Genomic DNA, 23,351 nt, shown 5'->3' with positions numbered 1-23,351 from the left:
GATAGCTATGTTTCTTCAAACATTATACAACATCCCACATGTGTTTTCAACCCTCTCCCACAGCTCCTAAAATACACTCAATATTCAATTTATTTCAAAAATGATTATCTTTTTTTAACTAACCTTATTGGTTTATTATGTTTGCAATGTGGTAATATACAGAGTTGGGTAGAACAGCCACAAATTGTACTCAAGTAAGAGTACTGTTACTTTAATAATATGACTCAAGTAAAAGTAAAAAGTGGTCAGCCAATATTTACTAGTGAGTAGTTTGAGAGAGAGAGAGAGAGAGAGAGAGAGAGAGAGAGAGAGAGAGAGAGAGATAGAGAGAGAGAGAGAGAGTACTATTTTGATATGCAATGTTACAATAAAGCCAAACACACATAATCTAGGTGGCCGCAATGTTTACCTTAGTCCAACTGTGCCTTCCTATGGCCACGTGTTACATTACATACAACAACACTTCCATCCATCCATCCATTTTCTACCGCTTATTCCCTTACACTTGTCAATTTAATTTATAATTTAACAATATATCAGTACATCACCCTTTCCCCACAAAAGAATCAGCAGTGATGGGCAGTCACAAGCTAAGCTACGTAGCTTAACTACATTTTTCAGTAGCTTGGCGGTAGTTTAGCTACTTTTTTAACATATAGCTATTCCTGTATGGACTGGCCAATCCGAGGCAAGATAAGGCTGGTCATCGAAACCCGAAAGCAAAATCATAACATACACACACTCATGTCTCATGACTACAAGGGATTTAGAGACAGAGGAAACCTTCAAGCTGACGACTCAAAAAAAAAAAGACAATATTTTTCAAGGGAGGGCATTACATTATTCCTTTAGTGATGAAGATGACATGCAGGAAACCCACAATAATGAGTTTCCTTGGCCATTTTTAGACAAATGTATGCGTTTAAAAATAACCGATGCCCAATACCTTATTTTTTAGTTGTTTACTCTATAAATCTAAATCATAACTGCTCTCTTCATCTAAGACAGGGGTGTCAAAGTCAAAGCCTGGAGACAAAGAAATCAATCTGAAGTTGTCTTTATTTTTTAGTTTTAATGCCATGATTTTAATAGTCGGGCCCGCGTGTGCACAGAATGAAATGAGTTTGACACCCCTGATCAAAGACGTCCAACACAAATTTAGGAACACACATTAAGGTGAGCTGAGTTCATGAAAACTTTTACTTCACATAACTATTACCAACTGTTCCCAAACAACACACAAGTCATTGTTTTTTTGTTGAGCTTTTGATAGATTCTGTTTTTTTACAGCAGGTAGAGAAAATGAATAACATTATGGAGGTGGGCCAAAGAAAAGGTAAACTAAATAAATACATACAGTGGGGAGCGGGGACCCCCGGAGGTAGTTGTAGGGTGTCCCCAGCAAAATGACAGATAGTTAATAGTAATGGACCCTTATTGGGCCCATTTGTACACGCAGTTACATGAACATTGATATTATACATGTGGGCCTATAGACTTGTAGCTTAGCTTACTACATTTTTCAAGTAGCTTGCCCATCACTGAGAATCCGTCACAAAACCAACCATTTAATGAAATTAAAACATTTCTCTTCCTGAAAAAAAAGTTACATAACTCTAAGCATAAGCATCACTACTCAAGTGACCTTTGATCTGGTAAAACTGTTCATACAAATAATGGTACGATATTAATTATTCTTGTATTAAGTTCCTGGGTTTAATAACAAGACGTCCACCGGCGGTTTTAGCAGGGTGACTTTCAGTAAGACTGACATTACTGCGAGGTGTTACATGAGGTAAAGTTGTTTTTCTTTCTCCGGTTTTTGTTAACAACAAATGGTGGAGTCACTTTTTGACTGTCAATGTCCTGTGAAGTATTTCTCTGATTCTTTGACAGCATCTTCCTGTTCCTTCTGTGCAACGTAAGCTCTCAGGTGGTCAGACTTTTCAGTGACTTACTGTATATATATATATATATATATATATGTATATATATATATATATATATATATATATATATATATATATATATATATATATATATATATATATATATATATATATATATATATATATATATAAAATGCACTGTGTTGCATTCTGTCAAGCTAAGATCAAGTCCTCCAGTAATTGTAGCTCATATTAACATGCCCGTGCCATCATCAACACAGAATAAAAATAACAAACACATGTAATCATTCATGTTGTTTATTTCTATAATTTTATAAAAACATGTATTATAAACATATTATGTTCACTGTAAAGTATACCTAATAAAATATAGTATATTTAATGAAAACATGTTGTGTTCATTGCATAATAAAGACATGTTAGTATTTAGTTTATTTGACAAAAAATTGGAACTGTTTTTTTGTATACGTATGTGTGATATGATTGGCTGGTGACCAGACCAAGGTGTACTCTACCTCTCAGTCAAAATCCGCTGGGATAGAATCCAGCTGCAGAAAATGGACATCTGCTCATTTAGTCTAACAATATACTCTGAAATTAAGAGTATATAACATTAAGAGTGTTACTAAAACGGCCTTCTTTCATCTCCGTAATATCGCTAAAATTCGTTCCATTTTGTCCACAAGCGACGCTGAGATCATTATCCATGCGTTCGTTACATCTCGTCTCGATTACTGTAACGTATTATTTTCGGGCCTCCCTATGTCTAGCATTAAAAGATTACAGTTGGTACAAAATGCGGCTGCTAGACTTTTGACAAAAACAAGAAAGTTTGATCATATTACGCCTATACTGGCTCACCTGCACTGGCTTTATGTGCACTTAAGATGCGACTTTAAGGTTTTACTACTTACGTATGAAATACTACACGGTCAAGCTCCTGCCTATCTTGCCGATTGTATTGTACCATATGTCCCGACAAGAAATCTGCGTTCAAAGAACTTCGGCTTATTAGTGATTCCCAGAGCCCAAAAAAAGTCTGCGGGCTATAGAGCGTTTTCTATTCGGGCTCCAATACTATGGAATGCCCTCCCGGTAAAAGTTAGAGATGCTACCTCAGTAGAAGCATTTAAGTCCCATCTTAAAACTCAGTTACCCACATATGCGGTCCTCTCCAAGGTTTCTCATAGTCATTCACATTGACGTCCCACTGGGGTGAGTTTTCCTTGCCCGTATGTGGGCTCTGTACCGAGGATGTCGTTGTGGCTTGTACAGCCCTTTGAGACACTTGTGATTTAGGGCTATATAAATAAACATTGATTGATTGATTGATTGAAATGATACACAGTGGATGCATGATGATATCAGTCTGTTTAATACAGGATGTTACTTTAAGTTTGTCCAATTATCGCTCATGGCCACACGCAGCACTTGCAGCCGTCATCGTAGACAGATCCAGATCCACACTGCCTCACGTGAGTGATGCCACCTGCACACATGTAGAAGCTGGCCCTGTCGTCTGGGTGGGGGTACAGGCCGTCGGGTTTGCCGTTGCAGAACCCGGATCCCGGGGCATGGGTGGTCACTGTGGTGGTCGTGGTGGGACGGGCGGTGGTGCTAGCGCCGGGCTTGGGGGTCGTGGTCGGAGGAAGTGGGGGCAGCTCTGAATGGCAGTTCAAGAAGTAATACACGTTAAGGTACAGTCTGCAAGTAGGACACATTTCACTTCCCTCACAGTTGGAAAAACGTACCAATATTGAGAAGTTTGCGAAGGTGAGACAGAAGAGGGTGTTTGCCCTCGCCACAGAATCGTCCAGCAAAGTCATCCAAGTCAAGGGCCCACACAAAAGCACCGCCAAACCTTTGCTCCTTCAGGTAACGGACCTGGTGGGAACAGAAGGACATTTTTAATGAAGGTATCCCGACAGCAGGCCTGGGGTGCACACTTGACGCCAACGTACTTTGGTCTCATAGCTTTCCTTGGTGTCAAATCCCACCCACTCGCTGTTTTTAGTGGCATAGGGCACCTTCTGGTCGTCGATCCACTGAAGTTGAGTGCCTTTCAGAAAGCCGCAGATCTAAACCACACACCACAATGTTAGCGGTTTAAATACCAAAATACTTCCCATCACACGTTTACATCTACAATACCTCATAGTAGGCCCAGAACCCAGCTTCTCGTGTGAATGGACCAGCAGCTGCAGGTCCACTAGCTGGAGCTCCAACACCAGTGTCTGCTGATGTCAGACGGAAGGTACGACCATAGGTGGCAAAACCCATCCTCAGCTTCTCCACCGGCGTGCCATTGTCTCTCCAGTACTTCATAGCGTAGTCCTGAAGAGGGATTTACAGTGTTTTAAAAACATTTTGAAAACGGGTTGTGTTCCTCCTACTTACGGTGTTGAAGTAAATGAGGTCCCCAAAGTCCTGGGAACCACGGAACAGAGGACTGTTATGTCCTGTGAAGCGCTCCCAAGTTCCGTGGAAGTCGTAGGTCATGACATTGATAAAGTCCAGTTCCCTATCATCAATGAAAAACAATGACTTCATGTACCGGTATATAAAAACTGTATACAGGATATAGTAGGGCTGTCCCCATCAAGTTTTTGGCCTCTGATCCCTATCCAATTTCAACCCTCTATCCCGGTGGTCAGCAACCCGTGGCTCTTTAGTGCCACCTGAGTGGCTCCCTGGAGCATTTTTTAAAAAGGGTTGAAAATGGAAAAAGATTGGGGAAAAATATTTTTTTTGTTTTGGTATGTTTTTTGTTTGAGGACAAACATGACACAAACCTTCCCAATTGTTAGAAAGCCCACTGTTTAATATGTTTGTGTGTATGCTTCACTGATGAGACTATTTGGTGAACATCGTTTTGTCCTACTAATTTCGGCGGTTCTTGAACTAACCATAGTGTGGACTGTGACGCAACAGTTTGTTTACATGTAAACTCTTCCACTCCTTCTTTGACTCATTTTGCCCACCAAACGTTTTATACTGTACTGTGCGTGAATGCACAAAGGTGCGCTTTGTTGATGTTATTGACTTGTTGGAGTGCTAATCAGGCATATTTGGTCAGTGCATGACTGCAAGCTACATACTTGCCAACCCTCCCGTTTTTAGCGGGAGAATCCCGATATTCAGCGCCTCTCCCGACAACCTCCCGACAGAGATTTTCTCCCGACAAACTCCCGGTATTCAGCCGGAGCTGGAGGCCACGCCCCCCCCAAAAAAAGTCTGCCGCAGCTGGGATTGGACCTGACCAGCCTCCGGGTACAAGTACTGGAGTACCAATTGCTTGCCAGGGAAGATCTTCCCCAGGAAGCAAGGATTGACCGGTTTTAGTTTAGTCTTTATTTGAAGGGACAATATACAGAAACATTAAGCTCAAAGACAGATATGTTCTGTACCAGATTATAGCTAAATAGCTAATTTCCATCTGCAGTCCCTGGCTACCTAAATTAAAGGGATACAAAAATCATGCAATAAAATTATAACAATAAAATCATACACAAGTATTAAGAAAAAAGTCATAAAATGCCCTTTCATGGACACATACTTAATATACAATACAACCACACCTCATTTACATCATCACACAAAGACAATACATGCTTTTGTTCACATCTGTCATCATTTGTAAAAACAACCATGATTTTAACAGACACACCTCACAATTTACAATAAAAAATGCTCTCATGGATAAATATAATACACACTAGGTTGATGTGTCAAACATAATGCCCATCTTAGTGACCGTGTGAGCAGCTTTGATTGCTCCAAAGCCACTTTTTAACTTCAATTGTGAATGAAGAGTAATCTGTTAGACTTTTCAAGTTTGTTGTGAGGTCGTTCCATTCCTTTATGGCTTTATATGAAAAGGCTGATTGTGCAAAAGAGGTTTTACATCTGGGTACGCTACACTGCCCCCTGGTGGAGGCTCGTGTGTTTCTAGTTGTCACAGCAGATGTAAACTGGACAAAGTTTTGGGCCATGCTAGGGAGAGATGGAAGATTCCACACTCTCCTGCATTTGATGAAAGCACTTTTGTGCGTGCCACACAGCAATGCATCATCAGAGAGGGTGTTCAGCATGGTTAGAAAAATAGTGACAGAGAATAGAAAGAGGATGGCCAATTCAACCCTTAACAAAGCATTGTACTTTCAAGTACAACAATGAGTATTGATGAGTGTTGTGTGTGTGTGTGTGTGTGTATATGTGTAAATAAATGAACACTAAAATTCAAGTATTTCTTTTATTTATATATATAATATATATATATATATATATATATATATATATATATATATATATATATATATATATATATATATATATATATATATATATATATATATATATATATATATATATAGCTAGAATTCACTGAAAGTCAAGTATTTATATATATATATATATATATATATATATATATATATATATATATATATATATATATATATATATATATATATATATATATATATATGAAATACTTGAGTTGGTGAATTCTGGCTGTAAATATACTCTCCTCTTAACCACGCCCCTAACCACGCCCCCCGCCCCAACTACGGCCCCCCCCCGATCAAGCCCCCCCCCCACCTCCCGATATTGGAGGTCTCAAGGTTGGCAAGTATGGCAAGCTAATCGATGCTAACATGCTATTTAGACTAGCTGTATGTACATATTTCATCATTATGCCTCATTTGTAGGTATATTTGAGCTCATTTAATATCCTTTACTTTTATCCTCTTTGTATATAATTTAGTTTTGCATGTCTCATGACACATTATCTGTATGTAGTACTGGCTGCATTTCTGATAGTTGTTTGTTTTGTCATGTTGTTCCAGACCACAGCAAACGTTACCCAGCTTGGAAAGATTGTAATAAATCCACTAGAAGAAGACAGGCTGCCGTTTCCTTTAACTTGGACACACACATCTATACTTTTGGCCATTAAAAGCCAGTAGTTCCAGGAGTTATCTCACCTTCTGAGTAGCCTCAGATTTACTAATGGTTTCTAATGTTGTAAAAATGTGTAGAATAAATATTACATTTCAACATTTCTGTCAACGAAGATTTGCTTCAGCCTGCGACACATAGTAATTTTGATAGTAGGCTATTATAGCTAATATAGACACTTACGTCATGTGTTGCCTTCATTATAAGACTTATATACGACTTTTCATTTTTTGCGGCCCCAGACAGATTTGTTTTTTGTATTCTTGGCCCAATATGGCTCTTTCAACGTTTTAGGTTGCAGATCACTGGTCTATCCGATACTTTGACAATAGATTATAGAAGGGAAAACGTTTTATAGCAAGCAACTGAAGTAAACAATGTTTTTAAGAAGCTTATCTTTTTAAATTTAGAATCTGCTAGAATTGTCGTCAATCAGATGGTGTATTAAATTTGTGGCATTAAATGCTACATACAACTTTTTAACAAAAGTACACAATGACTAAGCAAAAACTACTATTGGCTTCTATTTAAATAATTCGAGTTCTACCCTTAAAGCCTTCCTGTGACTTACTCCTTGAGTAGAGATGGGTACTGTTTACATTTGAACCGATATGGTAGAGATTCCTGTTATTTATGTGTGTGCTAATAAATATTAATAGTTTTTGATAATAAAAACTCACTTTATGGTGTGTTGGTCATTTCAATCCTTGCTGTCTTTTGCTGCGCCCTACAAAGTGTTAATACTCCAAGTATTGTACTTTTTACGTACCAGCTGTTTGACTGTAACGTGCATCTTTGTTGTAGTTCCAATGAAGAAATTTGAAGGTGTTAAATTAAAAAGGTAAACTTACTAATGCTAATCAGTAGCATGTCATTAGCAAAGCCATACTAGCTTCAAGCTAGCACATTTGTGGAAAAGTGCAGCCTTACTTAACTTACGTTGGAGCGTTTTGTTTAGAGTCAATTTCTCTGTTGGCGATGAAAATTGCCACATTACCGAGAGGTAGTTTGGCTGAGTCAGTTCTCAGTGCTGCTGGAGTGATCGCCAAGTGCCAAAGTGCACCGGGCGTGATGTCACGCGCGACCCAGGTACCTTAACATGGCACCCTTGGAGTTTACGTGAATCGTGCCTAGTCTGCTTGGCGGGATTCGGTCGATACCAAAAATGTACCGAATCCAGTACCTATCTCTAGCCCTGAGTTTGTACACAATAGCAATAACCACCAAAATATGATTTATAATCATCAAAAACGAGACAAATATAGTTAGCTTCTTGTTTCTTCATGCTAAGCCATTCCTTTTCCTCGAGTCTTCCACGGATAATGCTACTTAGAAGAAACTTAGTTTATACTCCGCCACGGTGGTGAGGATTAATATCTTAGAAGCGGCTTCGCACTGTGGATAGACGACGTGTTCGTTGCAGCTCGCTCTCAATTTGGAGCCGGTGTTCTGGCAAGACATGGTCCCTTCAGGAATGAATGCAACTCCTGCACGTATGGAAATGTGCATCCTTCGTGAAGGAATCTTTCACGTTAGTATAATCTTTAGCATGTAAACACTGGAGCACAACTGCGGTAAGTTGAAAAAGACTACTATCGGTCATGATCTGATTCCATGATCAGGATGGGGACATCTCTAGTATATACAGTATTTATGGTACTCCCTTCTTAAGAAATAATCAATCCAAGCATGCTCTTACTTGGCAATCTCAGCAATTTCGTATCCTCCATCGATTGTCCCCTTGCCAGCAGACACTGCAGCGGTCACCATCAGTTGAGTGTTGCCCGTGGCCTTGGCCTCAGCCGCATAGGCTTGAACAAGTTCCTGTAGGAACATGGATCATATTATCCCGTATACATTTGTATATAGCATGATGAACAGATGTAAAGGGACCCCCTAGATAAATAGATAGATAAATAGTACTTTATTGATTCCTTCAGGAGAGTTCCCTCAGGAAAATTTTAATTCCAGCTGCGGTGTACACAGAGGCTATTTCATCCCTACAAGCCTGTTTCGCAGGTTTCCCTACTTACATACTGTATCCTGTATAAGATTGTGTTTCGATTTAAACTTTAACTTTAAACTGACGGTACCTTGTTTTTGTGCAATACTAAGAAATTCATATAATGATAAATAAATATAATACAGTATAGTGCTGCTAATAGTTAGCTGGCAGCTTGTATCGCGAATTGCCAGCTGGCAACTAGTACGCTAATCGTGAGCTATCTTAAATGCTAACATGAATATAACACACTGAAGGCATCAAAACTACGAATGAACATATGTGGAGTTATGTACTTAACAAAAAATGGTGAAATAACTGAAAATATGTTTTGTATTCTAGTTACTTCAAAATAGCCACCCTTTGCTCTGATTACTGCTTTGCACACTCTTGGCATTCTCTCGATGAGCTTCAAGAGGTAGTCACCTGAAAGGGTTTTCACTTCACAGGTGTCATAGTTTTGATGCCTTCAGTGACAATCTACAATGTAAATAGTCATGAAAATAAAGAAAACGCATTGAAATGAGAAAGTGTGTCCAAACTTTTGGTCTATACTGTATATAAAAAAAGTCAAATCATTCAAAACATCTTAAAAATCCCCTGCAGTAACGCTGTGGACCCCATGAGCGTGGGGACCTCCCCTGTTGAAAATCTATGGTATGTAGTACATACATATACACCTGTTAACACTACACCAGCAGTAAATTAATGATCAAGACACATCGTTGCCTACCTGACAGAGCAAAGTGAACCTGTGCTTGTCTTCTGGCGGGCTTCCGCGAGCTCCGGGGTACTCCCAGTCCAGATCCAGACCGTCGAAACCATGAGTCCTCAGGAATTTGATGGAAGACTGGATGAACTTCTGACGATTGGCCTGGTTGGATACCACAATGGAGAACCTGGACACAAGTACAACCGGTTGATCCAACGACTAACTCAAACCAGCACTAAGTCCGGCTTCTGTTAAAGGTTTCTTAAAAAAATTAAATTATGATTATTTGAAAAAAAAATCTATGTTTATATATATATATATATATATATATATATATATATATATATATATATATATATATATATATATATATATATATATATATATATATATATATATATATATATATACACATTAGGTCAGGAAAAAACACAGAGGTTATTTCATCCCTACAAGCCTGTTTCGCAGGTTTCCCTGCTCTTCGGGGGATTTTCCTGAATAATTCCCTGAAGAGCGGGGAAACCTGCGAAACAGGCTTGTAGGGATGAAATAGCCACTGTGTTTTTTCCTGACCTAACGTATATTTAGCTCTACCCCAGTATTGAGCACTGTGTAACGGATAAACCACAGAAACCTCAACACTATATATATATATATATGTATATTTAAAGATGTTCTGTAATGTACATCAATCATTGGTACTTTAACTTGAACTTAATTGTATGTACGCAATGCAATGTACTTTCATCTTTTTGTTATTTCTTTTCAACGTATAACTAGAGAGAAATGGAAAATGTTATCCGAACTGTGAGGACAGTTAGCTGTGTTGTTTGCATTTTGTGTTGTTAGCATTGTGTGTCTGGTATTGCCACTTCACATTTTGGCTCGTCACTTAGGTTTGAGTCAGGAGGAGCTAGAAAGAAACCAGTAGAGCAATCCCTAGTTTATTGCTGTTATTTGGTTCCAGGCCTGACCGTGGACCAAAACATGACTGTATCTTGAAAGGAAACTGTACATGTACTTAACAATTTAGTGAAAACAGGCCCAAATGGCTCTTTTGATGCAAAAAGTTGCAGACCCTGTTGTAGACCATGGCTAAATCAATTGCCAAATCTGGCCTGGGAATGAAACTTGGGAGTCAAACATTTTTTTTGGCAGTTATTTTTTGTAATAATGATTTATGTCACTAAGGTGTTGCTGTAGCTTGCGACTTCTTTCGTTATATTAGTGGTGTTCCTCAAGTTTCCATTTTTGGCCCTCTCTTTTTCATCATTTGGGTTATTCAACTGATAGCCTGCGTGTTCACTTCAAAAAAAAAAATTGTGAGAGACTCACGTTTTTGCAGGAGATTCTTATAAATACTAGAGTGTCGTCATAAAGATGATCTTTGACAAGATTTTTTGTAGAAGGTCCTTAAAAGCATCAGAGCGCTCCTGTAACTCTGACAAAATTAAAGTTAAAAGTTGAAGTACCACTGATAGTAACACACACACATTTGACCCATCCCCTTGTGCCACTCCCTGGGAGGTGAGGGGAGCAGTGAGTAGCAGCGGTGACAGCGCTCGGGGAATCGTTTCGGTGATTTAACCCCCCATTCCAACCCTTGACGCTGAGTGCCAAGCAGGGAGGTAATGGGTCCCATTTTTATAGTCTTTGGTAACACTCGGTCGGGGTTTGAACTCTCGACCTACAGATCTCAGGGCGGACACTCTAACCACAAGGCCACAGAGCAGGTAATAGACCAAAATCAAATGTCTACTGTAGAGTACGCTGGTTATCCGGAATATACAAAATTACACTGGACCTCGGTCGTTGGCTTTCTGGAAATGTGGCCCCCAAAACTATTTAGTTGAATATCCATGCCGTAGATCTACACAATATGGAAACATGTATTGTGTTGCGACGATATGAATTAAATCGTTCATGGTTGAAATGTGACTCACTGCCGTGAACCAAAGTTCCATCCACCAACAGCCAGAAGAGTCTTCAGATGAGGGTTCCTGGAAATCAAAGCATGATCAATCATCACAATCACAGTTTAAACCCACAGTTTTATTTGCCCATCATGTGCTGTGGTTTGAGTGCCCCCGCCTGGCCACTTACTTAGTTTTCAAGCCGTTGAAGGACTGGTACAGCACGTCATCATTCCACTCATACATAACCAACTCGTTGTTAGGGTTGATGATAGAGAAGGCGTAGATCAGGGTGGTGCACAGGAAGGGGTCCACATTTTGTGGCATGTACTTCCCCTCGCCAGGTCTATACTGGGACCAGTTCGTGAAGTAGCATATCATCTGGGTGGCTGATCCTACGTCAGAGGAAGAGAAACAGTCATGACTCTGAGTTCCGGCAAATTCCATACTTGTATAAATACCAGTATCCACCGGATTCCGTCAGTACAACTAGGTATCGATTCACTTAAAATCAAACGGTAACACATTTCAAAATCTTTGTTGCATGTGACGTCACGTCAGTTGCTGAGTCAAGCACTTGGCGGGCAAACAGGCATATTCGTAAGCGGACTGCCTGTAGGTAATGCTACAATTTTCCATGCTGACAAGGCTAGCATGCCCTGTAGTAAGCGCTCAAAAGTAAAGCTCCTCATTCCAAAAGGGTGATGCTAATTTTTGAATTGGCTAAGCCATATTCATGTCACAGATTAGCCTTAGCGGCTCTACGTGGTAATTACAACAACTCCAAATTTGGTCAAAAAAACTACAACTAAGGGCGTTACAATCAAACAGCTGGTGTATAATAAGTACAATATTTACAGTATAGACACTATGTAGGACTCAACAAAAGACTGGCACACTGCCCTAAGAAGTAACGTGGATCTATTTGTTAGTCCTAATCATTATAGCGACCTGGTTGTTAAAGTTAAGGAGCTTTGTGATTTCAAACTGTGAGTGTGTGTGTGTCAGCAGGGCGGCTGCTTAGGAGTAGAACAGTTCTGTTGTTGTTTTTTTGACTTTTGTATTATTAGTTAAGGTTGGAACCCATTATTAATAATCACATTGTTTTTTGTGGAGAAATTTGCTTCAATATACAAACCTTTCTATTCACGAACCCTGTTCAAGAACTAATTAAGTTCTGAAATCAATGTTTCACTGTACCACTACTGCAATCGGATGTCTTGGAATTGCAGCTGCATGTAAAGTCTACTACGGGGGTCAGCAACCCGCGGCTCTAGAGCCTCTTTAACGCTGCCCTAGTGGCTCCCTGGACCTCTTTTAGAGATGTGTGAAAATGGAAAAAGATGAAGGAAAAAACATATTTTTTGTTTTAATATATTTTTTGTAGGAGAAAAAACATGACACAAACCTTCCTAAATGTTATAAATCCCACTGTTTATGTCATACATGCTTCACTGATGAGAGTATTTGGCAAGCACCGTTTTGTCCTCCTAATTTTAGCGATCCTTGAACTCATCGTAGTTTGTTTACATGTACAAATTTCTCCGATGCTGCCACAGAGAGACGTGTTTTATGCCACTCCTGCTTTGTCTCATTTTGTCCACTAATCGTTTTATGCTGTGCGTGAATGCACAAAGGTGAGTTTTATTGATTTGCTGGAGTGCTTATCAGGCATATTTGGTCAATCCATCTAGCTGTATGTACACATTGCATCAATATGCCTTGTTTGTAGGTATATTTGAGATAATTTAATTTCCTTTACTTATGTCTTCTGTGTATTTAATTTATATTTGCATGTCTCATGACATATTATCTGTATGTAACATTGGCTGCATTTCTCATAGTTGTTTGTGTGCCATGTTGTTCCAGACCACAGCAAACGTTACCCAGCTTGCAAAGATCGGAATAAATCCATTAGAAGAAGACAGCCTGCCGTTTTCTTAAACTTGGACACACACATCTATACCTTTGGCCATTCTGAGCCAGTAATTTCCAGAAGTTATCTCATCTTGTGAGAAGCCTCCATTTTACTAATGATTTCCAATGTTGCAAAAATAGGTAGAATAAAAATTAAAATACAACATTTCTGTCAACGAAGATTTGCGTCAGCCTTCGATAGTAGGCTATTATCCCTAATACAGACACTTACATCATGTGTTGCCTTCATTATAACACTCATATAATGCTTTTAATTTTTTTCAGCTCCAGACAGATAATTGTTTGTATTTTTGGTCCAATATGGCTCTTTTAACATTTTGGGTTACTGACCCATGATCTACTATATAATACCTGCAAATGAGACTCAGAAGTGTAAGAATACAAACAAACTGCACAGCATAGTTAACATTATCTCTCTGTTTAAAGTTACATCAAAAACATGAGATTGTATTATTAAACAATTAACGATTATTGACACATGAACGCACACAAAAGTAGCGAAAATTGGTATTGTGGAATACGGGGGGAGCAAGTGTCGGAATTGATATCGTATCGGTTTAAATGTCAAATGTTTCTAGTGATGAGGGCGCAAAATGAAAAGGTGTTGATTTGAAAATATAACAACTTACCCAGCTGGCATATCACCAGACACAAGCCTGATAGAAGCAGAAAAAAATATGTCAAGTACGCCACAAGTACAGTACGATACAACTTAATACAGATATGTACTACCTGCAAGTATTGTCAACCTGGTCATCTTGATCGAACGGAACCACACACCGGATAACTGTCAAAGAACCACATGATTTATGCAACAGATGAAAAGCATGTTTTGCGAGAAGAATAATCCCACTTAGAGCAACTTTTGCAAAGGAAGTCTGTGAGAAACTCACCTCGGAAATACCCAAACAACAGCAGCACGGTGGAGCCTTTTATTCAGTCCGTGGAGGGAGTTTTGCCAGCCCTTTATTAGCTTCAGGGTTGTAAAAGGTATTAATATTAAGACAAGCATTGATAAGAAGACCTTTGAAGTGCACATGGACAATCATCGACGAGACCTTTTTATGCACTTCGCAAGAGAACATGGTTGCAGATTAGGTCATTGTGTTGTTACATAATCACGGTGTTCTGTTGATCATAGTTTGATTCATTACAGTCCTCAAAGGTTGTTTCTGCTAATTTCACTTATTTTTTTTATTTTTTTTTTACAATAACTTAACAAGATTATATATTTCACACAAAAGAACAGAGGCAAGCACAAGTATGTTTTAACCTTCATGGGACAACTTTTTTGTCCTTTCAGCACATTTTTGCTGTATTTTGGCGCTCATTTTTGTAGTGTTACTCAATTATACATGTTTTTAAAATGTAAATGCAAAATTGTTACAGATGTGCAATATGCTGGTAGTTATTCAACAATACCCCAAAGCCAAACGGGACATATAAGTCCTTCATTTTTCAAAGGGCATAAAAAGTTTTCGGATAAAATTTTTTTTCAAATCTCTTAATCAAATTTGTCATGCCGTGTATGGAAATAAAACATCCTTTGAAGGCTTTTTGCACAAACAAAGTTACAAATTTAATTTAGTATCATTTAGGAACTGTCCTATATATACGTGTGTGTATATAAGTATGTGTGTATATATATATATAAACATACAGTTCCTAAATGATACTAAATGAAAATTGTGACTTTTTGTGCAAAAGGCTTTCAAAGGTTTATTTTGTCATACATGGCATGAAAAAGTTGATTTAGAGATGTGAGAAAAAAAAAAAATCCAAAATCTTTTTATGCCCTTTGAATATATATATATATATATATATATATATATATATATATATATATATATATATATATATATATATATATATATATATATATATATATATATATATATATATATATATATATATATATATATATATATATATATATATATATATATATATATATATATATATATATATATATATATATATATATATACTGCGGGGCAGTGGGCAGGTCTACATGGACCTGCACGGGTAGAGAGACGTCCCCGCCCTCCACGAGTCTCCCGCTGCCTTGCGGGCAGGTTTTGGATAACCAAAGGCTAAGGGAGTCAACCCTGACATCAAATCCGGAGCCGGAGTCCCTAAGGCGGTCTGACCTTGTCTTCATAGTCATTCCGGCAACTCCTGCGATGCCGCTGGTGCCAAGATGTATCGGTTTTACCTTTCCCTTGGATCCATCAGCTGCGTGGAGAGGGGGGATCTGCTTCATGGGCAACAGCTTTTTCTCCATACAAGGCGCTAACCTGGGCAAGGTGGCCCAGGCTAGCGCCCTGGAGAGGACCCTCCAGCTTCGCTGCAAAGCGTCGAAACAACACGGGAAACAACAGTTACCGGTTATAAGCCATCCGCTTGATTGGCGTAGAGCTGGCGCCAGGGGTTGCTTTCGTCGGTGGGAGAGAACATCACGTCTCATTGGACAACTACCGCCCGCCTCATGCTGGGCAGCCCCCAGCCAAATAGGTGTTGTCCCGCCACAGTCCGCCTGCCTTACTGGGTGCGTAGGGCTTAGGGTACAAGTATCCGACAAGTGGACTGCGATTGCTGCACCAGCCAAAAACAAAATAAATTTAAATTCAACAATGAAAACTTCTCCCCTCAAGCTGGGCACATGGAATGTCAGAACAATGACACCAGGACTGTCCGACGACCTCCAGGCCATCAGCGATGCTCGGAAGACCTCAGTCATCAACGATGAACTTGTGAGACTGCAGGTTGACATTGCCGCACTGCAGGAGACTTGCCTTGCCGACTCTGGAACTCTCAGAGAGAATAACTTTACGTTCTTCTGGCAAGGGAAGAGTGCCGAGGTAACCAGAGAGTATGGCGTTGGATTTGCTGTCCGGAACTCTCTACTGGGAATGATAGAACCCTGTCAACAAGGCACAGAAAGACTGCTATCACTCCGTCTCCACACCACCACTGGGCCCGTCAACCTGATCAGTGTATATGCACCAACACTCAGCGCCACCAGGGATACCAAGGACGAGTTCTACAGCCAGCTAGACTCTCTTATCGACAGGATCCCAAAAGAAGAGCATCTGATACTGCTAGGTGACTTCAACGCCAGAGTGGGCGCTGACCACGACTCTTGGCCCTCCTGTCTTGGAAAGTTTGGTGTTGGAAAGATGAATGAGAAAGGGCAACGACTCCTGGAATTGTGCTCATACCATGACCTCAGCATCACCAACTCCTTCTTCCAGACAAAGCCCCAGCACAAAGTGTCTTGGAGACACCCTCGCTCCAAACACTGGCACCAGCTAGACCTGATCATCACCAGATGATCTGCGTTGAAGTACGTCCTCCTTACCCGCACCTTTCACAGCGCTGACTGCAATACTGATCACTCGCTGATGTACTCCAAAATGAGACTTCTGCCTAAGAAGATCCATCGCTCCAGGCCCCAGGGCAAACCCCGCATAGATGTGAGCAAGACCGCACATCCTGACAAGGTAGCGGAATTCACCCAATCTCTCTCCGAGGTGCTTGACTCAGATCCTCCTGGTGGCTCAGCCACAGAGAGATGGGACCACATTAGAGAGTCAGTACACAGCACTGCCATGATGGTCTTTGGAAAGAAGCAGACAAAGAACAACGACTGGTTTGAGGCCAACTCCTCTATACTCACTCCAGCCGTAGAAGAACGCCGCAGAGCTCACCTGGAATACAAGCGATCCCCCAGCCAGAGGACCCTGCAGGTGTACAGATCTGCCAAGAGCAAAGTACAGAGACTAGCAAGGCAATGTGCTAACGAATACTGGCTCCAGCTCTGCCAGAGCATCCAGTTAGCGGCTGATACTGGAAAGGCATCAAGAAAGCCATGGGCCCCATCAAGAAGGTTACAGCACCACTGAAGTCTGCCACGGGCGAGACCATCCAGGACAAAGGCAAGCAGATAGAGAGATGGGTGGAACACTATTCCGAACTGTACTCCAGACAGAATCAAGTCACATCCGATGCCCTTGCAGTCATTGAAAGCCTCCCTCTCATGGCTGAACTGGACGAGAAACCCACTGTGGCTGAACTGAAGAAGGCCATTGAGAGCCTGTCCTCAGGGAAAGCGCCTGGGAAGGATGGCATACCACCAGAAGTCATCAAGTGCGGCGACAGCACACTGAGGGAACATCTTTACGACCTCCTCTGTCAGTGCTGGGAGGAAGGAGCAGTACCTCAGGACATGAGAGACGCCAACATCGTTACCCTGTACAAGAACAAGGGTGATAGAAGCGATTGTAACAACTACAGAGGAATATCTCTCCTAAGCACCGTAGGCAAAGTCTTTGCACGCGTCCTCCTGAACAGACTGCAGAAGCTTGCTGATAGAGTATACCCAGAGTCACAGTGCGGGTTCCGCTCGGAAAGATCAACCATTGACATGGTCTTCACCATCAGGCAACTGCAAGAAAAGTGCAGAGAGCAGCACAAGCCCCTCTTTCTGGCCTTCATAGATCTGACCAAAGCGTTTGACCTTGTCAGCAGGGATGGGCTCTTCACAGTCTAAGCGAAGATTGGCTGCCCACCGAGACTCCTGAGCACGATCAAGTCGTTCCATGACGGCATGAAAGGCACAGTTCAATATGACGGCTCGACGTCAGATGCTTTCGACATCCGCAGTGGCGTCAAGCAGGGCTGTGTCCTCGCTCCCACTCTCTTCGGCATCTTCTTTGCCGTTCGACCGAGGGTGTTTACCTCCACACTCGGTCAGACGGCCGACTGTTCAACCTGGCTCGCCTAAAAGCAAAGAGCAAGGTCCGGAAGGTAACCATCAGAGACATGCTGTTTGCAGATGACGCTGCTCTGGCCACCCACACAGAAGAAGAGCTACAGAGCCTGATGGACCGCTTTGCAAAGGCATGCGAAGAATTCAGCCTGACTATTAGTCTGAAGAAGACAAATGTGATGGCCCAAGATGCTGAACCACCCTGTATCACCATCAACGACTATGAACTATGGGCTGGTACCCCCATGCTGGGTTAATGGTTCCAGCAGATACCAGGAACAACATATGACATCTCTGTCCAGAAGAGCACAATACTGGGAACAGATAAGATCCTGTGCAGAACCCTTAGGCTCCCAGGTCTCTGGTAGAGAATCCGAGCTTGAAGGAAATACCACCTGGGCGGTGGCGAGGCAACACTTTCATATACAGGTATATATATATATATATATATATATATATATATATATAGTACTTTATTATATATATATATATATATATATATATATATATATATATATATATATATATATATATATATATATATATATATATATATACATATATATATATATATATATATATATATGGAAGTCGGCTGCAAAGGTTTTGTGGGCCGGACAACCATCAGGCTGCTTAAAGACATTGGAGTTCGAGGCCAAACCCTGCGAATATGGAAGTTGGCTGCAGAGGTTTTGTGGGCCGGACAACCATCAGGCTGCTTAAGGACATTGGAGTTCGAGGCCAAACCCTGCGAAACACCATCAAAGCCCTCTCAGGTGCAGCAGAGACAGCCAGTCGGTGGCTGTGGGTGAAGAGGAGAGACACCATCGGGAGCTCTAGTAAGACCTGCATCATATAATGGTTAAAAGCAGAGGGTGGCTCACCTGGGACGCCAGGTGTTGCCGATGAGCCCTCTGGAGGTGTCGTGGGCCTATCATTGAAACACCGGTGAAGGAGGGTGCCCACCTGATGACCCCAATGAAGCTGTCAACCATCCCCCCATCTCTTCTGTCCCCCATTTTGCAATCCCACCCAACTAGGTCCAATACCATAACCTCTTTGAAGCAGCTCCGAAGGAGATAGCCTACTGTTACCACTCTACTCAGGTTATTTTATATCATGGGATTGTTCCATCTAGTCCTAAAATTGAACTGAACTATATATATACAGATTACATTACAAAACATCTTTGACAAGCAAATCATGATCGTAACAATCCACATTTTGTGTTATTAATGTGTGAAAACAGGATCTAAAAATGGAATCGTAGCGCCTCTCTTCTGAATGCAAGTGCTCCTACAGCAGGAATACAATTTCTGTATTTCTACAAAATACAAAAACTGGCAAAACATCAACGCAATAGATGTAATTTTTGTAAAAGCGCGTTTGTCTTTTTTGTTTTGAGCTGTTTAAAAAGCGTAATGTTTGAAAAAAATATTTAATTAAAGCAAACTAATTGTCCAGTCACAGTAATAAAAACTTTTAAAAATTGTCTGTCTGGGGTTCACTTATCAATGATGAAAAATTATATTTATCTGCGATATCGTGATTAATTTTGAGTTAATTAAGAACAAACAATGATTAATCACGTTTAAATATTTTAACCGCAATTTCCCCCTCTGTCTTCCTTTTTTTCTTCTTCCTATCCCCTCCTGCTCCAGTGCGGCTGCGCCAAACAATAAATAAATCGATTTAATTAAGTAAAATAAAAATAAGTAGAAGCATTTAAGTCCCATCTGTCATGACTTGGTCCTTGGGTTTTATACTTCCGGAAGGCTACGGAAAGTTGGCGCTTGCAAGGCGTGTATGTGAGTACATCTTTTATTTTAACACTAACAAACTACAAAAAAAGGAAGCAAACAAAAGGCGCGCACAATGGTGGAAGTAAAAACTTGACTATGAAAACAAAACTTGCACAAAGGTGGAAACTATGAACAATGAAACAAAAACACTAACTGTGGCATTAATAAACAAAAACTTACTTGGCATGAGAAAAAGCATGAAAAAAAGCAGCATGGATCATCAGCATGAGGGTGAACAGAGTGGCAGGAGTGTGAATATGAGTCTAAACGTGAAACAGGTGCGTGACATGGCAGGTGAAAACTAATGGGTGACCATGGAAACCAAACAAAACAAGGAAGTGAAACCAGGAACTAAAAAAAAAGTCCAAAAACCAATCAAAACATGGCCAAACAAAAACATGATTAACACAGACATGACACCATCTTAAAAATTAATTTGTATACTCTAGCCTTTAAATAGACCCCTTTTTAGACCAGTTGATCTGCCATCTCTTTTCAGCTCTTCCCCCCTCTACTGCGTGGTGAGGTTATCAGGTCACCACAGATGAAGCGCTAGCTGTTCAAAGTCGGGACCCGGGGTGGACCACTCATCTGTGCATCAGTCGGTGACGTCGCTGCGCTGCTGACTTGTCTCCACTCAAGATGATCCCCTGCTGGCCCTACTATGGACTGTACTCTCACATTATTCACCGTTTCCACTCGGCATCCATTGCACGGGTCGCCCAGGGGCAGGGAGGTCACCACATCTGTGGTCCCCTCCAAGGTTTCTCATTGTTCCCATTGGGTTGAGTTTTTTCTTGCCCTGATGTGGGATCTGAGCCGAGGATGTCGTTGTGGCTTGTGCAGCCCTTTGAGACACTTGTGATTAAGGGCTATATAAATAGACTTTGATTGATTGATTAACCTATATATATATATATATATATATATATATATATATATATATATATATATATATATATATATATATATATATATATATATATATATATATATATATATATATTAGGGTTGTGAACGATAAACCGATGCGACCGAGTATTCGATTCAACAAGTGAGCGATTAGATTGCATCGGTAGCAGACTCCTCAATCAATGCGAATAATCCATGAATTCCTAGCTGAATCGGTTATAGAGTCATGGATCGGTTATCGCGAGACTTTGCATGGGTTGGCTAGATTACAATATGCGTCAGCGTCTCTAAAACAATGCGAGAGCTGAAGCTACTCGCCAAACGCGGTAGCCGCCTAGCTGGTATTAGCACGAGTGATAAACAAGAGACAACACGGAAAATGAATGTGGAGGAGAACGAAAGCGTCAGTCTGACCGAGAAAGATTTTCAACGCATTGGGGAGACAGAAATCCAAAGTGTGGAAAGTTTTTGGGTTTTATAAGAAGGAAGGGAAGCTCGACAGAAGCCATGCTATTTGTAAATTGTGTCGAGCATCGTTGACGTACGCTGGCAGCCCTACAAATCTCGACCAGCATGCAAAGAGGAAACACGGCCAAGAGTATGGTGAGTTAAAACCCCGTGCCAACGAGCAGGAGTGTGCAGCAAGCTGTAGCACACAGCCAGGGAGCACCATTCCTAACTTATTCGGGCAACTTGGTCACAATTCAGCACGCGCTAAGGTGTTCAAAACACTATATGCTCAGGTTGAAATATTGAATCTTTGTTACCTACCTGTAGTGTTCAAAACTATGCTCAGGCTGAAATATTGCACTTTGTTGTTACTATTCTGTGCTACTTTTACCTCTGGAGTTCCCATCCTACAATTCAGCCAGACTTTGTTTGGTCCATGTCTAAAAATAAATACATTGACATGTGATTTTGTTGTTCTGTTTTTTTTGCCAGTGCCATAAAGCCACAATGCTTGGGGATTTGGAGTCTTGAATATTAACCGTCAAACCGAATCGTATCGTTCGGAATCGAATCCAATCGAATCGGTCTGTAATAAAAGGATATCGTTTTTTAATCGAATTGTAACCTGTGTATCTAGATGCATATCGAATCGTTTATCAGAGAGAGATGTGCAACCCTAATATATATATATATATATATATATATACATACACGCTATACAGGCCAACCAAAAAGTTGGTTGGCCAACGGTTTAAAAAGTAACAACAGAACACTATAGTGTGGGGGGGTGGGGCGGGGGCGTGGTTAAGAGGGGAGGAGTATATTTACAGCTAGAATTCACCAAGTCAAGTATTTCCTATATACAGGTAAAAGCCAGTAAATTAGAATATTTTGAAAAACTTGATTTATTTCAGTAATTGCATTCAAAAGGTGTAACTTGTACATTATATTTATTCATTGCACACAGACTGATGCATTCAAATGTTTATTTCATTTAATTTTGATGATTTGAAGTGGCAACAAATGAAAATCCAAAATTCCGTGTGTCACAAAATTAGAATATTACTTAAGGCTAATACAAAAAAGGGATTTTTAGAAATGTTGGCCAACTGAAAAGTATGAAAATGAAAAATATGAGCATGTACAATACTCAATACTTGGTTGGAGCTCCTTTTGCCTCAATTACTGCGTTAATGCGGCGTGGCATGGAGTCGATGAGTTTCTGGCACTGCTCAGGTGTTATGAGAGCCCAGGTTGCTCTGATAGCGGCCTTCAACTCTTCTGCGTTTTTGGGTCTGGCATTCTGCATCTTCCTTTTCACAATACCCCACAGATTTTCTATGGGGCTAAGGTCAGGGGAGTTGGCGGGCCAATTTAGAACAGAAATACCATGGTCCGTAAACCAGGCACGGGTAGATTTTGCGCTGTGTGCAGGCGCCAAGTCCTGTTGGAACTTGAAATCTCCATCTCCATAGAGCAGGTCAGCAGCAGGAAGCATGAAGTGCTCTAAAACTTGCTGGTATATATATATATATATATATATATATATATATATATATATATATATATATATATATATATATATATATATATGTATATATATATATACACATATACATATGTATATATATATACAGGTACAGAACTATCAAATTCTGGAGGGCCCGCCTCAGGAAAAGCCTTATCCCTGCAGCTATAGCCGCCCTTAACAGCAGGCCCGCCCGACCTGTCTGACAAGCCTGTAAATGTGTGTTGGTCATGTAGGATGTCTTTTTGTTATTTTTTGTGATATGTAATGTCTATTGTTCTAATGTACGGCAGTGACAATGAATTTCCCCAAGGGGACCAATAAATCTAAATCTAAATATATAATAAAATACATATTTATATATAGCTAGAATTCACTGAAAGTCAAGTATTTATTTTATTTATGTGTGTATATATATATATATATATATATATATATATATATATATATATAT

General features: G+C 40.3%; 1 protein-coding gene across 2 annotated transcripts in view; it reads right to left on the bottom strand.

Moving 5' to 3' along the window:
- Positions 1–3,311: 3,311 nt before the first annotated feature.
- Positions 3,312–23,351, bottom strand: part of LOC133643452 (acidic mammalian chitinase-like) — a 35,415-nt gene continuing 15,375 nt past the window's right edge. Inside the window, exons 1-13 of one of the 2 annotated variants that reach the window (XM_062038043.1) lie at positions 20,188–20,240; positions 14,328–14,407; positions 14,167–14,221; positions 14,064–14,090; positions 11,687–11,891; positions 11,527–11,583; positions 9,605–9,770; positions 8,569–8,693; positions 4,308–4,431; positions 4,062–4,244; positions 3,872–3,988; positions 3,662–3,794; positions 3,312–3,573 (exon numbers count right to left, since the gene is read on the bottom strand). In XM_062038043.1, coding sequence (XP_061894027.1) covers positions 3,323–3,573; positions 3,662–3,794; positions 3,872–3,988; positions 4,062–4,244; positions 4,308–4,431; positions 8,569–8,693; positions 9,605–9,770; positions 11,527–11,583; positions 11,687–11,891; positions 14,064–14,090; positions 14,167–14,191 — 1,413 coding nt within the window. In that variant the 5' untranslated portion in view covers positions 14,192–14,221; positions 14,328–14,407; positions 20,188–20,240 and the 3' untranslated portion in view covers positions 3,312–3,322. Of the gene's footprint in view, positions 3,574–3,661; positions 3,795–3,871; positions 3,989–4,061; positions 4,245–4,307; positions 4,432–8,568; positions 8,694–9,604; positions 9,771–11,526; positions 11,584–11,686; positions 11,892–14,063; positions 14,091–14,166; positions 14,222–14,327; positions 14,408–20,187; positions 20,241–23,351 lie in introns of those variants that run through there. The other variant, XM_062038044.1, reaches the window with a different exon arrangement.

The sequence above is a fragment of the Entelurus aequoreus genome, linkage group LG26, assembly GCF_033978785.1.
Source record: "Entelurus aequoreus isolate RoL-2023_Sb linkage group LG26, RoL_Eaeq_v1.1, whole genome shotgun sequence".
NCBI lineage: Eukaryota > Metazoa > Chordata > Actinopteri > Syngnathiformes > Syngnathidae > Entelurus > Entelurus aequoreus.
This window is presented reverse-complemented; position numbering and strand designations above follow the sequence as displayed.